The sequence below is a fragment of the Pundamilia nyererei genome, unplaced genomic scaffold (genome assembly GCF_000239375.1).
Source record: "Pundamilia nyererei isolate P.nyererei 1_Seehausen unplaced genomic scaffold, PunNye1.0 scaffold00098, whole genome shotgun sequence".
Taxonomy (NCBI): domain Eukaryota; kingdom Metazoa; phylum Chordata; class Actinopteri; order Cichliformes; family Cichlidae; genus Pundamilia; species Pundamilia nyererei.
Genome location: NW_005187499.1, coordinates 571508 through 583426, shown reverse-complemented (window position 1 = coordinate 583426; position 11919 = coordinate 571508). Strand labels below are relative to the sequence as shown.

Here is an 11919-nt window from a genome sequence, read left to right as displayed (position 1 = left end):
TTCTTTCTTTCTTTCTTTCTTTCTTTCTTCCTCCATTCAGTCTGTCTTACTGAAGAGCCCATCCCCCACTGGCCCAGTAGGGGTGTCAAGAGTTAGTTCTTAGTCAAGTACTGAACACTTTGCAGGGTATCTGACTGGCTAGTAAAACTGACTTTAAACAGTTGGGGGTCCCATTCCTGATAGGCCAGCCAGAGGAAGAGTTTGTCGTGCAAGCAAAACAAAAAGGCCATGACAGACATGACGACTCAGCAAATATGTTCTGCAAGCAAACTCCGTAACACTTTGTATACTCACGTGCACCCAAATGCATACAGAACTTCCTGCTGTTAGCTCAACAGCTACAATTTTGTGACACAATGGGGTCCCTATTCCTGTAACTGAAGTGGACAAGCGGACACAAATACACACAACTGTGTGTACACACACACACACGCGCGCACGCCTTCACACACACGTCTTTGTGGGCATGTTCATGCTTCAGTGGCTAGCAACAAAGCTGAATGGGGACAATGGGCTGTTGCAGTTAGAACACCTTATACAGTGCCCCACAAAGTTTCTTTTTCCTTGACCTTCTCGTGCTCACGTCTTTGCTTCAAACCCTAACCCTTTTCATAGCACACGCCTTCAGATTCACCTTGCATTGTTTTTCAGTGATACTGCTTTTGATTTATTGTGTTTTTCTGAAATGTGGGTGGTCTGTGTCTTTGAAACTGGCAGTGTGAGAGGAGTGAAGATACTTGGGTTTAATAGGGCCAAGGAAGCAGCTTAAGGCTTAAACCTGCACAGAAGGAATTAAAGCGTCTGCACTCAAATTATTCCAGCAAGCCATTTTCTTAGCACAATGCTATAACATGCACATTTAACTTTGGTTAAACTTTTAGCGCAAATGAACTCAATTGAAACACTTAAATTGAATTAATACAAGGCTGATTAAGAGTAAATGATTACATCTCAGTCAACAAAGCTTAAAATATAAACAGTAAAAACATATTTGAAGTCCCAAAGGAGCTAATAGTCATTTTAATTTAAACTGTAAATGTACATCCTAAATAAGCACTACATTTTAATGTACTTGTGTAAAAGGCACAAAGCGCATACTAAGAAAAGGCTAAGTCTCCTATACTACGGCATCCAATGTGAATATCGTCTTACTTATTATTGATCATTGTTCTATTGATTTATATAGTCTATGTCTCACCATGCTCAAGTTTCCGACAGGCACCCAGGGTCAGGCTCATAAGCTGCTGGGGTCGTTTCTGTTTCCGACGGGACATGCTTCAACAGGATGGGACCGACGCAGGGGCGCATTGGCCAACACACAACTTTTACTCTGTCTCCCTGCGCACTGAAAAAAGCAGGTAACTAAATTACTTAGACAAAAAAAATGAAAGAAAAAAGAATTAAATAAATAAAGACAAACTACAGTATGGTTTCCAAAAATCTGACACCGGGTGATCCGGTTCGATTAGACTTAATAAAGTGGCTCCACGTTGGTGGCATTGTGGAGAAGAGGGGGGGAATACAAGAACCAAAGAGGCATGTGTGACAGTTTCTCTCAACAAGTCTTTCTATTCTGAAAACACGGCGTTGGCCCTCCTTCTCTGGACACACACACACTCGCACACACGCATACACACAGCTCACTTGTTCATCCACTACTTTGCATTCAAATGGCGAGTGAACACCCCATCTTTTGAGCCGAGAGTCCACTGCTTCTGTTCGGTAAACCCTTACGCATTTACGCACAAGTTCATCACATTATGAGTCCTCCCCGAGCAGTCGATTGTTAAAACGTAAAAGCTAATAGTGCGCAAGGAAGGAAGAAATCCGTATCCGCTAAAACCTTGTTTCCCGAGACTATAAATCAAACGCATCCTGTCACGGGGCGTGTTGTCGAACACCGACACTTCAAAGTGTGCGTGGGCTGTGTTCCCCCCTCCCGACACCTCCACAAACAGCCTCCTGCGTGAGCTCGGTGAAACAGAGCGCCTGAAATCAGGTGAAATTTGCAACAATGACGTCGAGGGAGCTCAGCTGAGTGAACATCACCCTCTCCGAGCCTCTCCAACACATAAGGCCACTGACTGGAGACACAATGCTCCCTTTTCAAACCTCATCACGGCTGCTTAGCACGTGGAGTTGGAAAAAAACACAGCCATGGTGAGGAGAAAAATACATTTTCCACTTGGGCCCCGTGACAGTCCCCCACCCAAAGAGCATCCACCTTCTTCCCTCTCTTACTGGGGCTTGGGCAGAATAATAATGGAGCCAAAATTCTAAATCAGTAATTAATACGGGTAATAACCATCCACTAATCTGACGTTCTTAACAGCAAGATTATATTGGGGAAAAGGCTTTCTGTCCAAACCAGGCAGTAATTTCGGAATATTGTAGGGATTAAAAAGGAAATCATTTGGCTAATAACCTACGTGTCATTGTGTAATCGCTGGTGTCTTGTAAAAGAGAATGAAGCCATTACTCTAATAGCAGACAAACAGTCGAAGCGGATAATATCATCCCTTTTAACCTGGTCTCCATCATTCCAACAAGGCCTTCTTATTCTTCTTAATATTAGTATGATTTTCGTGCCATCTCGCCAGTTTGATCGCGTATACAAAGGCTGAACGCGCGCCCGTGTGTGTATGTGAGCACCAGTGTTTGGAAACCAAGCTCAAAATCTGGCCCTGAGATGCGCGTCCCCGCTACTGTACGGCGACCTGTTGCACGCCACGCGCGTTCCTACATCATAACAAGTTATGATTCATAAATATTATGACTTCTCCGGAAAAAAATGCAGTCCCGGATGTGCATTTCCCCCACAGGCCGCGCGTCGCCGACACAAGCCCGTTAAATATAACACAAAGAAAACTTACCATGTTCGAAACGATGAATTTTTGGCAGCGATATTGTGTAATGACAGGAGAGAGAGAGGGAGAGAGAGAGAGAGTGGGGAAGCCGGGGAGCTTGTGTTGGGAAAGATCGGCTCCGTCTCTCAGCCGGGACACTGGCGCAGCATTTTCCTATTCACTGCCAGGGATGCGCAGTCACACAGCCGCATTTTTTTCAATTATTTATCTCCGTAGAAAACCGCGTTCTTTCTCTTATGACAAAAGGGTTATTATGCCTGAGTGTGTTCACCCAGAGTCCAGGGTCAGGAGCGAAAGCAGGACCGGTGCAGATAGCCGTAGCCTGCTCGCTACAAGGGGAGGATTATGTTTTCCCCCCCTTGGCCGTAGATTACGTGTCGCTCTTCCTCCCCTCTTTGTATTTGTCGGGGCCTGCTCCTGTCCGGCCTGTCTGCGCTAGCTGCGGTACTGTCTGTCTGTCTGCTAAGCTGGCTCGGTGTCTGTCTCCCTGTCTCTTATAATTAATGGCCCTCGCCGCCAGACGGTCCTTAGGGAAACTGTGACCACGGTTACCTCCACATTGGCTCTCAGTGTGCATGTCACATAAGAGTGCAGGCCCGGGAGCGCGCACACCTCTGATGCAGACATGAATCCATGTAGGATTTAAGATTTGCGCGGGTGACAGAGGTTCCCATTGATAAAAATAACAACCACTACTGAGTCATATTATTAACCTCCTAGGACCTGGCGTCCACATATGTGGACATCACATTTTGGGTTATTTAGACCAAAATACTCAATTTTGCTCTACAGGGGCCTGATATCCACTTACGAGGACATTATACTGTTACTGTTCTATCGAAATTTCAAACGAATATCCTCATATGTGGCTTTCATTTTTCTTAGAAACTAAAATCAGGTTAAAAAAAAAAATCAGGTAATTCTTTGTTTTTACAATCATCGGGTCCCAATCAGCCCAAATATCAAAGAGAAATTAAAAATGCATGCCGTGGAAGAGTTCGGGTATTAGGAGGATAGTGATTTCTTTTTTTTTTTTCTTTTTTAAGGTTAGATATCTCTGTAGATGTAGTCCACAGACTGATGTTGTATTGAATTATCAAAAAAAAGAAAAAGTGAGCAGCCCACTTGAGCCACTCTATCATTATATTTCGTTCATTTTGGAGACAATAATGTGAAAATCAGTAGAAGTAAGTGATGATATAAAGAAAAATTCTAGTCTCCTCCAGAGTATTTACAGGCAATTTATCTTTCTTTGGTGACCCCTATGAGAAAATATGAATGATTCCCCGGTCTGTTCATGCACCGCTTATATTAATGTTAAACAGTGTAAAAAGCTTCTGCTGTGAGTTTCTTTGTGCATTACAACACTTATTTTGTCAGCTAATGATGTAGTTGTGCCAGCAGCCTCATTTTTTATTTGTATTACTGTCATGATATTGATTATTGTCTTATCTTAACTCATAAGAATGTCTCCCTATAAGCAGACAGGTGCGGTGGTTTGTGTGCTACAGCAATAAAGCCACTAGGTGTCTCTCAAAGACATGTTAAAAAAGGAATACCAGTGCTACGTAATTAGATACTGAACAGTTTACAATATCTTTTTAATCATAACAATTCAATTCAATTCAATTTTATTTGTATAGCGCCAAATCACAACAAAAATCACCTCAAGGCGCTTCATAGATACAGAGAAAAACCCAACAATCATATGACCCCCTATGAGCAAGCACTTTGGCGACAGTGGGAAGGAAAAACTCCCTTTTAACAGGAAGAAACCTCCGGCAGAACCAGGCTCAGGGAGGGGCGGCCATCTGCTGCGACCGGTTGGGGTGAGAGAAGGAAGACATTAACTACCAAAGTGGTCAGTACGCATATTTTAAAGGATTGCAAGAAAATCCAACTCAAAACTCTACACACAATACTCCATAGTAAGAAAGTGAAAGTAACTGGCTTGACATTCTTGCAAATGTATTTAAAACAAAAACAAAACAAAACAGAAACAAACAAACACTCAAAATTGAGTTCAGGTACATCCTGTTTCCACTGATCATCTGTCAGTTTAGTCTACCTGTGGTAAACTCAGTTGATTGGACACATCTATATAAGGTCCTACAGTTGACAGTGCACGTCAGAGCTCAATCTGAACCATGACATCCAAAGAATTGTCTGTGGATCTTCAAGACAGGATTGTATTGAGGCAAAGATTTGGGGAAGGGTAGATCTGCAGCAGGAGGTCCCAGTGAGCACTGTGGCCTCTATCATCTGTAAATGGAAGAAGTTGGGAACCACCAAGACTCTTCATAGAGCTGGCTGCCTGGCCAATCTGAGCAACTGGGGTAGAAGGACCTTAGTTACACCAGCCTCGTGTGTGGAAGAAACCAAGCACTGCTCACTAGATTGAGTGGAGTGCAGGTCAGACCACCAGAGGAATCATTCACATAGCCTATTGATTCTGAGGCATGTCCCCTTTGTGAGAGTAGTAGAAGATTGTGAAATGGTAGGCAAAGAACAGAATTGTGTCTGCTGCCACCACCAAACCTATGACCCCCTATGGCTTCACTTCTGTCAAAGACTTTCTATCTGGCTACAAATAAGCCTGCAAGGCAGATAACAGAGGACGGTGACAACTAGAATCTGGTTTGGTCAAGAAGACATGATCCAGAGTCACGTAGACCAGTGAAAGTATCCAAATGGAAAATGAGATGAGGGTGGATACCAGGATACCAGAAATACTTCTCTGCAGAAATCAGTAGCGCGAAAACCAAACTGGAGGTCAGATCAGTGTGCGCTATTAAAAATTCTGCTTATGATTAAGACAGTTGTGGTCCTGACCTGAATGACATCTGACAGGAGCAGTTTTATGGGAAAGATCAGAACTGCTATGTCTTCTTTTTTTATTAGACACAAGCAGGCATGGCAGGCCATGAAGCTTTCAGGCAGTGCATCTCACGTATTGTAGAGTGTGACGCCTGAGAAAATCCAAAAAAATCCCCCCAAAACATAATTGAGTTACCTGCAGAGTCAAAATCCTACTATTACACCAAGAAATTAACTAAATAGTAAGAGAAATATCCATAAAAGTCCAGTAAGTACAGCTGTGATATGATTTAGGTTTAAGTGACAAAACACAAGCTGAGGATCTGTTGTACAAACTTATAAAGAGGGTCCATTTATTTCATTGAATTACTCACCTGTGCATCCGTGGTTTATCTTTTTCAATGAAAACATACAAAGCATTTAATAAAAACTTAAATACAAAATGCATATTGGGAATTATGTTATGTGTTATTGTATGCATGTTTAGCTGTGGAGCAGGAATAAATTCTGGAAATCAAACTCAACAAAAGACCATACACGGTAGCTGTTAGTGGTCACAACGGAAGGGCAAAGTGAATATCTGCTGCATTTTCTTTCCTCCACTTGTCTACAGCTAGATATCATGTTGGTATTAAAAACACACACGAGGAGGATTAGATTATTAGTCAGTGTGATATATTATGATATATAATTTCTTCTTGTCTGTAATTGTCTGTAAAACCAAATTCCCCCCTGTGGGACAATTAAATGATTATTCTATTCTATCTATTCTAATGAAGCTCGTTAATGACGGTTCTCTGCTTTGTTGCAACCTCTGGTAGCAAAAGTCCACACCTGTAAGGCTTACATTTTATAACAATGACAGTGCTGCACATGCTGCAAATATTTCATTTTTCTAGTTCAACAACTGCAGGCATTCACTGTTCCAGTGTCTTGAATGATACAAAGTTGAAAAATAGAAACATCAAATTTCATTTGCTTCACATTGCCTTGTGTTGCTCACATCACTTCCTGTTATCTAGATTGCATTATACCTTAGATTGTAAAGTGAGCGCAGTACTCAGTGTTAAGGGGAAGATATTTGTTTTTATTGTTGTTAGGGGCCCAATTGAGCACCGTCCTGACACCTTTACATTCATACCACTCTCCAAAAAGAAGGAAAATGGGACAATGGTGGTCTGACTGGATCTCGTAAATACCTACATGTCCTTACTCAAATAAAGGTAAAGAGACAGTGAGTGCTACTATGGTTCAGGGATTATGCTTGACTACTCTAACAACCTCATTCTGATCCTCTTGCCTTGTCGTTGAGACTTACGTTAAAAAAGTGAGTTTTGGATGCACCATTTTACTCTTAAGAGTCTAGTGAATAAAGACCCCTTTATGATCCATCCATCCATCCATCCATCCATCCATCCATCCATCCATCCATCCATCCATCCATCCATCCATCCATCCATCCATCCATCCATCCATCCTAACCACTTTTCCAGGGCGCTAAAAATTATCCTACCTGGCAGTGGATGAAAAGGCCCCAATGGGCCACCAGTCTATCACAAGGCTAACCCAATAGATAGACAACCATTCAGGCTCACATTCACACCTACAGCCAGTTTCAAACCACAAACCAGTGAAGGAAAAGTGTTTGCAGCCTGAGAGACACACTATCCATCCCAGCAGAGAACTCAGACTTATTAGAGGAGGTTTAAGGCCTCTGCTGCTCAGAACCTACTACATGCTGGATATCACTGAGGCCAGAATTTGTTTAAACCATGGGTCCAGAGAATAGTCGCAGTTATGGTAGCACCACATGGGCATGAGCATTATCACTCGTCTGATGGTTTTAAGACCCCAAACATCCTATGACTTTAGGAAACATTACTGATTGAAAAGTCCAGGATATTGTACTTTCAAATTACTCATACTGTTAAGTCAGTTAATAAATAACAAAAGAGGTTTTTTTTTTTGTTATTTATTAACTCTTAGCTTCATGCCTAATTCTATGAAGTTACATTGTCATTAAAAAACAATAACATTTGAATATTTCAGGAGCTAATTGGTGTTTCTTGAATGGATGTGGCAGGTCTTTGAAATTTTGAACCTTTATTATAATGAAAAAAATGGATGTCATCAGCTCTCGTAAGTTCACATTTCTTAGAGGTGTCTATTAAAGCATGGAAATTACAGTAAGACCTCAATACAGGATGCTTCCTCCAAATTTTTAGATTTTTCATCAGAGATGCCAGGAGAAAAATTGCAAAAATGTTCCCTTGACAAAAGTTCTGTGATTATTTGCTTTTCTGTGTGCAACCTTGTGCACCGCATCTTTGTGCCGAAATCCAACCCAATCCATTTCTATACTGAATATTCTGAAGGTCGTGTTTTTAATTGTAAAAAAGGCTTGGGGAAGAAAAGAAGAAAAAAACCCCAAGGTCTTCTTTCTCATGTCTGTGCATGGAAATGTTGGCAGAAATAAAACAAAATTACTTCGTGTAGAGCTGAAGACCTGTGTTTAAGAGCAAATAACGCACATATATTTGTATTCCTTAAGACAAAAAGAAAAATTAAATATAGAGGTAAATACCTCGCCCTTCTGAGCTTGCTGCATATGTTGTTTGTTTTGTCCCCAGTATCACTGACTGAATGGTTCACGTTGATAGTTTTTGTGATGGGAAAATACAGTAGTATGCATGCGTGTTTCAACAAAAAAACCAAACCTCTGTTATAAGTTCACTGGCCCAACAAAGTCAGGTAAAGCTAAGCTTGCTGAAAGCTGCAGTCATGTTTCTGAATGACAAAAACAAACGTATGGAAAGCGTTGGACATGTGGGACACACGTGGTGTAGGACAGCTAGAGAGGAAACGCTTTATGTGCCGCTGACATGTTTTAAATTGTGCAGGGACATGATGTAAACTCTAACCCTAAACCTTGTATCTTCAGAGTTACCTAATCAATTTCCCTGCCCCACTCCCCCCACTTTTGCCCTTCCTCCCATCTCAGGATCAGCTGACCTCTCTGAGTGCAGTGAATCTGTTGGGATTAGCCTCCAATCGGCAGTCTGATCGCACACAACTCACGCACTCACAGATGGCTTTAGTCTGCAAACACTAAGAAGCTAACGGGTAAGGAATGACACTTCTGTGGCTTTTTTAGTAATTTCTAATGATACATAGTTGTTAGTTAAAGCATTAAAGTTTGGGGGGAAATACAGAAAAGAAGAGCACATGTAAAGGAAACTGAGCCAGCCATCTGTGTCAGATGATCTCCTGATCCCTCCACTGCAACAGCTTCAGTCTAAGTGCAGTTAATGCAGTCAGTGTTACAACACCTTTGCTACTATTTTAAAGAAAAGGAACCACTATATATTACACCTGGGTTTATTAGATAATTGCTTTGTTTCTTTTGATAATGTTTTAAATATCTGATAGTATATATTATTGTAAAAAAAAAAAGAAGAAGAAGAAGAAGAAGAAGAAGAAGAAGGGTTTTTTGGTATTCTATGTCATTTCTAGCACTTTTAGTTGTGCTGATATATTCCCTGACAAAAGTGGATGAGGCCTTTCTGATATTTTTGTACACTTTCAGCATGTTTTCTCAGTAAAACCGCTTACTTTGTGAAGTATCTATTCATAGAGCACAGTAGGCAAAAGCCCAGTAGACAGGATTACTGGTCTGAGTGCACAGTTGGAGTGAAACAAGCATTCCCAGCTTGTCACCATTCCAGCGCTGCCTGTGTGTGGTTCTGTCTTGTGTTAGTCTTTCTTATACATCACACAAACATGTTAGTCTGTACAGTTGTTGATATTTGTACGTTTTGTGTGTTTGCCACTTAATCAATGTGCTTATTTGTTTTCGTCCTGTTGTATGAAACCAGTGTTTATAGTATCCTTGTCACGATGGCCTCCATGGATGAAGAGCTGACCTGCTCTGTGTGCCGAGACACCTTCAGCCAATCCCAGCCCCTGCCCTGTGGTCACAGCTTCTGTCCTGCCTGTGTCCGGGAGGCCTGGAGCAGCCAGGGTGAAGGAAAAGGTCGCTTCACCTGTCCCCAGTGTCAGGAGGAGCACGGCGAAGTGCTGTGCGACTGCTGCCCTCCCGAGGCAGAGAAAGGACAACCGCCATTGGCAGTTAAGACCTGCCTGAGGTGTGAAGTGTCGCTGTGTGCCGAACATCTCCGGCCTCATCTTGAGAGACCGGTGTTTAGCACCCACCTTTTGGTGGATCCGCTGGGCGATCTGTCCCAGCGAAGGTGCCCGGCGCACACAGAGCTGTTCCGCTACTACTGTGCTGATGAGAGAGTGTACGTGTGTGGCGACTGTCTGCTGGAAGGAGGCCACGCTCAGCACAAAGTGAAAGCACTGAGGCACGTGGAGGATGATCTGAAGGTGTGCTGGATGGATAATCAATTACGGTAATGTATGTTTTTATGTTAACGTGTGGTTGCTGTAATACCTACTGGGTGATTTTTGCAGGTCATCCTTCAGACACTGCTTATAAAAGCAGAGGAAAAACTGAAAGATGGAGAGCGAATCCTCAAAGAGCGTGAGAACATCGATTCCACCGTGGCAGTGAGTACACATATTTATCTGTGCAAAGGAAATCTAATGACTCATAAAGCTGTTCGTACCAAAATCACAAGTCATGTGGTTTGATTGTGTCTCAATCACTGATCTGCCAGCAATCCAGTATTCTGTCCTCATTGGTTCCAGGATTCTCTGAGGCAGGACGATGCCCAGGTGGAGCAGCTGGGCTCAGACCTGCAGGTCCAGGTCAACAAGCTGGTGGTGGCACTGAGAGACATCACCAAGAAGGAGAGGCAGCAGGTCATGGATCGTGTGCATGAAGACTGCTCCAAAGTGAGGGACCACATGCACCACACCCTAAGAATCCAGCACTATCTGGCCTTACTGCTGTCAGAGACAGACCCTTTCCTGCTCATCTGGGTGAGTGTAGCATTAAGTTTTTCCAGAACTAGGTCATTCAAACGAAACTAAATTATAGCTTAAGACAGGATGCACCAGTTTCCAGTAACGATCCAGTCCAATCTCTGATTGGGAGATTAACTGTTGTGCGACTGCAGAATATCATTTTTAGCCAAGGAAATCCACCACTGTAGTCCTGACTGGAATATGCTGCAATACCCTACACATATACACAGTGGCCAGAGAGTGAAGCTTTACAGCAGATCACACATTTGGCATGGCTACATATTAGGGCGATTTGAAAATGCAAAAATGTAGAAATGTAGGAATTTATAGGAAAAAAATCTACCTGAGCGCACATTCACATTCACACAGACAGCTGCTTTTCATTCTGTTGGTGCATTTTACTGAGCTGTCCTTGACTTTTCTTTTCGCAGGCCTTTCAGTCAGATGACACAAAGTAAGTCCAGAACAAACCAGTCAGACTGAATTAGGACTCGTCCTGAGCTGTGTTATGTTGACGTGTGTTTGGGTTGTCATGTTAGGGAGTGTTATTACAGTGGAAGCTTGAGAGAAAAGAGAAATAGAGAAACAATGAAAAACACAAAATAATAAAGGCGTTATTTCATTTGTGCTTTTGATTTGTAGGTTATTAGCTGAGCTGAACAGCCCACTTTACATCCCTGATCCCATCAGCGCAGACAGGAAGCACATTCTGGAGGACATCGAGCGCAAGTACCGCGAGTTCATCACTGCTACCCTCCGCTGTCTCAGTGACCTCAAGAGGGAACTCTGTGAGTGGAATGAATGCGTGACACTTACCTGCCCCGCTAATGATTTTAAAGGAATGGCTAGACATTTCGGGGAATGAAGCTTGTTAGCTTTCTTGTTGAACTTCAGAACTTAACCTACTTGTCAGAGGTGCTCTGTTAGACTGAGATCTGGTGACTGTAGAGGCCATTTGAATGGCCAGTGTAATGTTCAAGAAACCAGTTTGAGAGGATCTGAGTTCTGAGTGACATGGTACATCATCCTGCTGTAAGCAGACATCATAAATTACATGGCATTTAAATAATGCTCAGTTGGTCTTAAGGTGAGGCTCCAGAGTGCAGTCATTTACATATTCAATTTAGAAGTGAAAGGTCAGATAGATAGATAGATAGACAGACAGACAGACAGACAGACAGACAGACAGACAGACAGACAGACAGATAGACAGATAGATAGATAGATAGATAGATAGATAGATAGATAGATAGATAGATAGATAGATAGATAGATAGATAGATAGATAGATAGATAGATAGATAGA

General features: G+C 42.3%; 2 protein-coding genes across 5 annotated transcripts in view; one reads left to right on the top strand and one right to left on the bottom strand.

Moving 5' to 3' along the window:
- Positions 1-3372, bottom strand: part of sall2 (spalt-like transcription factor 2) — a 9333-nt gene extending 5961 nt beyond the window's left edge. The window contains exons 1-2 of one of the 3 annotated variants that reach the window (XM_005740211.1): positions 2874-3372; positions 1199-1345 (exon numbers count right to left, since the gene is read on the bottom strand). In XM_005740211.1, coding sequence (XP_005740268.1) covers positions 1199-1274 — 76 coding nt within the window. In that variant the 5' untranslated portion in view covers positions 1275-1345; positions 2874-3372. The other 2 variants (XM_005740212.1, XM_013912722.1) reach the window with 2 other exon arrangements.
- Positions 3373-8747: 5375 nt separating this feature from the next.
- Positions 8748-11919, top strand: part of trim110 (tripartite motif containing 110) — a 5660-nt gene continuing 2488 nt past the window's right edge. The window contains exons 1-6 of one of the 2 annotated variants that reach the window (XM_005740209.1): positions 8748-8807; positions 9560-10070; positions 10158-10253; positions 10395-10628; positions 11045-11067; positions 11256-11401. In XM_005740209.1, the coding sequence (XP_005740266.1) occupies positions 9582-10070; positions 10158-10253; positions 10395-10628; positions 11045-11067; positions 11256-11401 (988 nt within the window). In that variant the 5' untranslated portion in view covers positions 8748-8807; positions 9560-9581. Of the gene's footprint in view, positions 8808-9419; positions 9437-9559; positions 10071-10157; positions 10254-10394; positions 10629-11044; positions 11068-11255; positions 11402-11919 lie in introns of those variants that run through there. The other variant, XM_005740210.1, reaches the window with a different exon arrangement.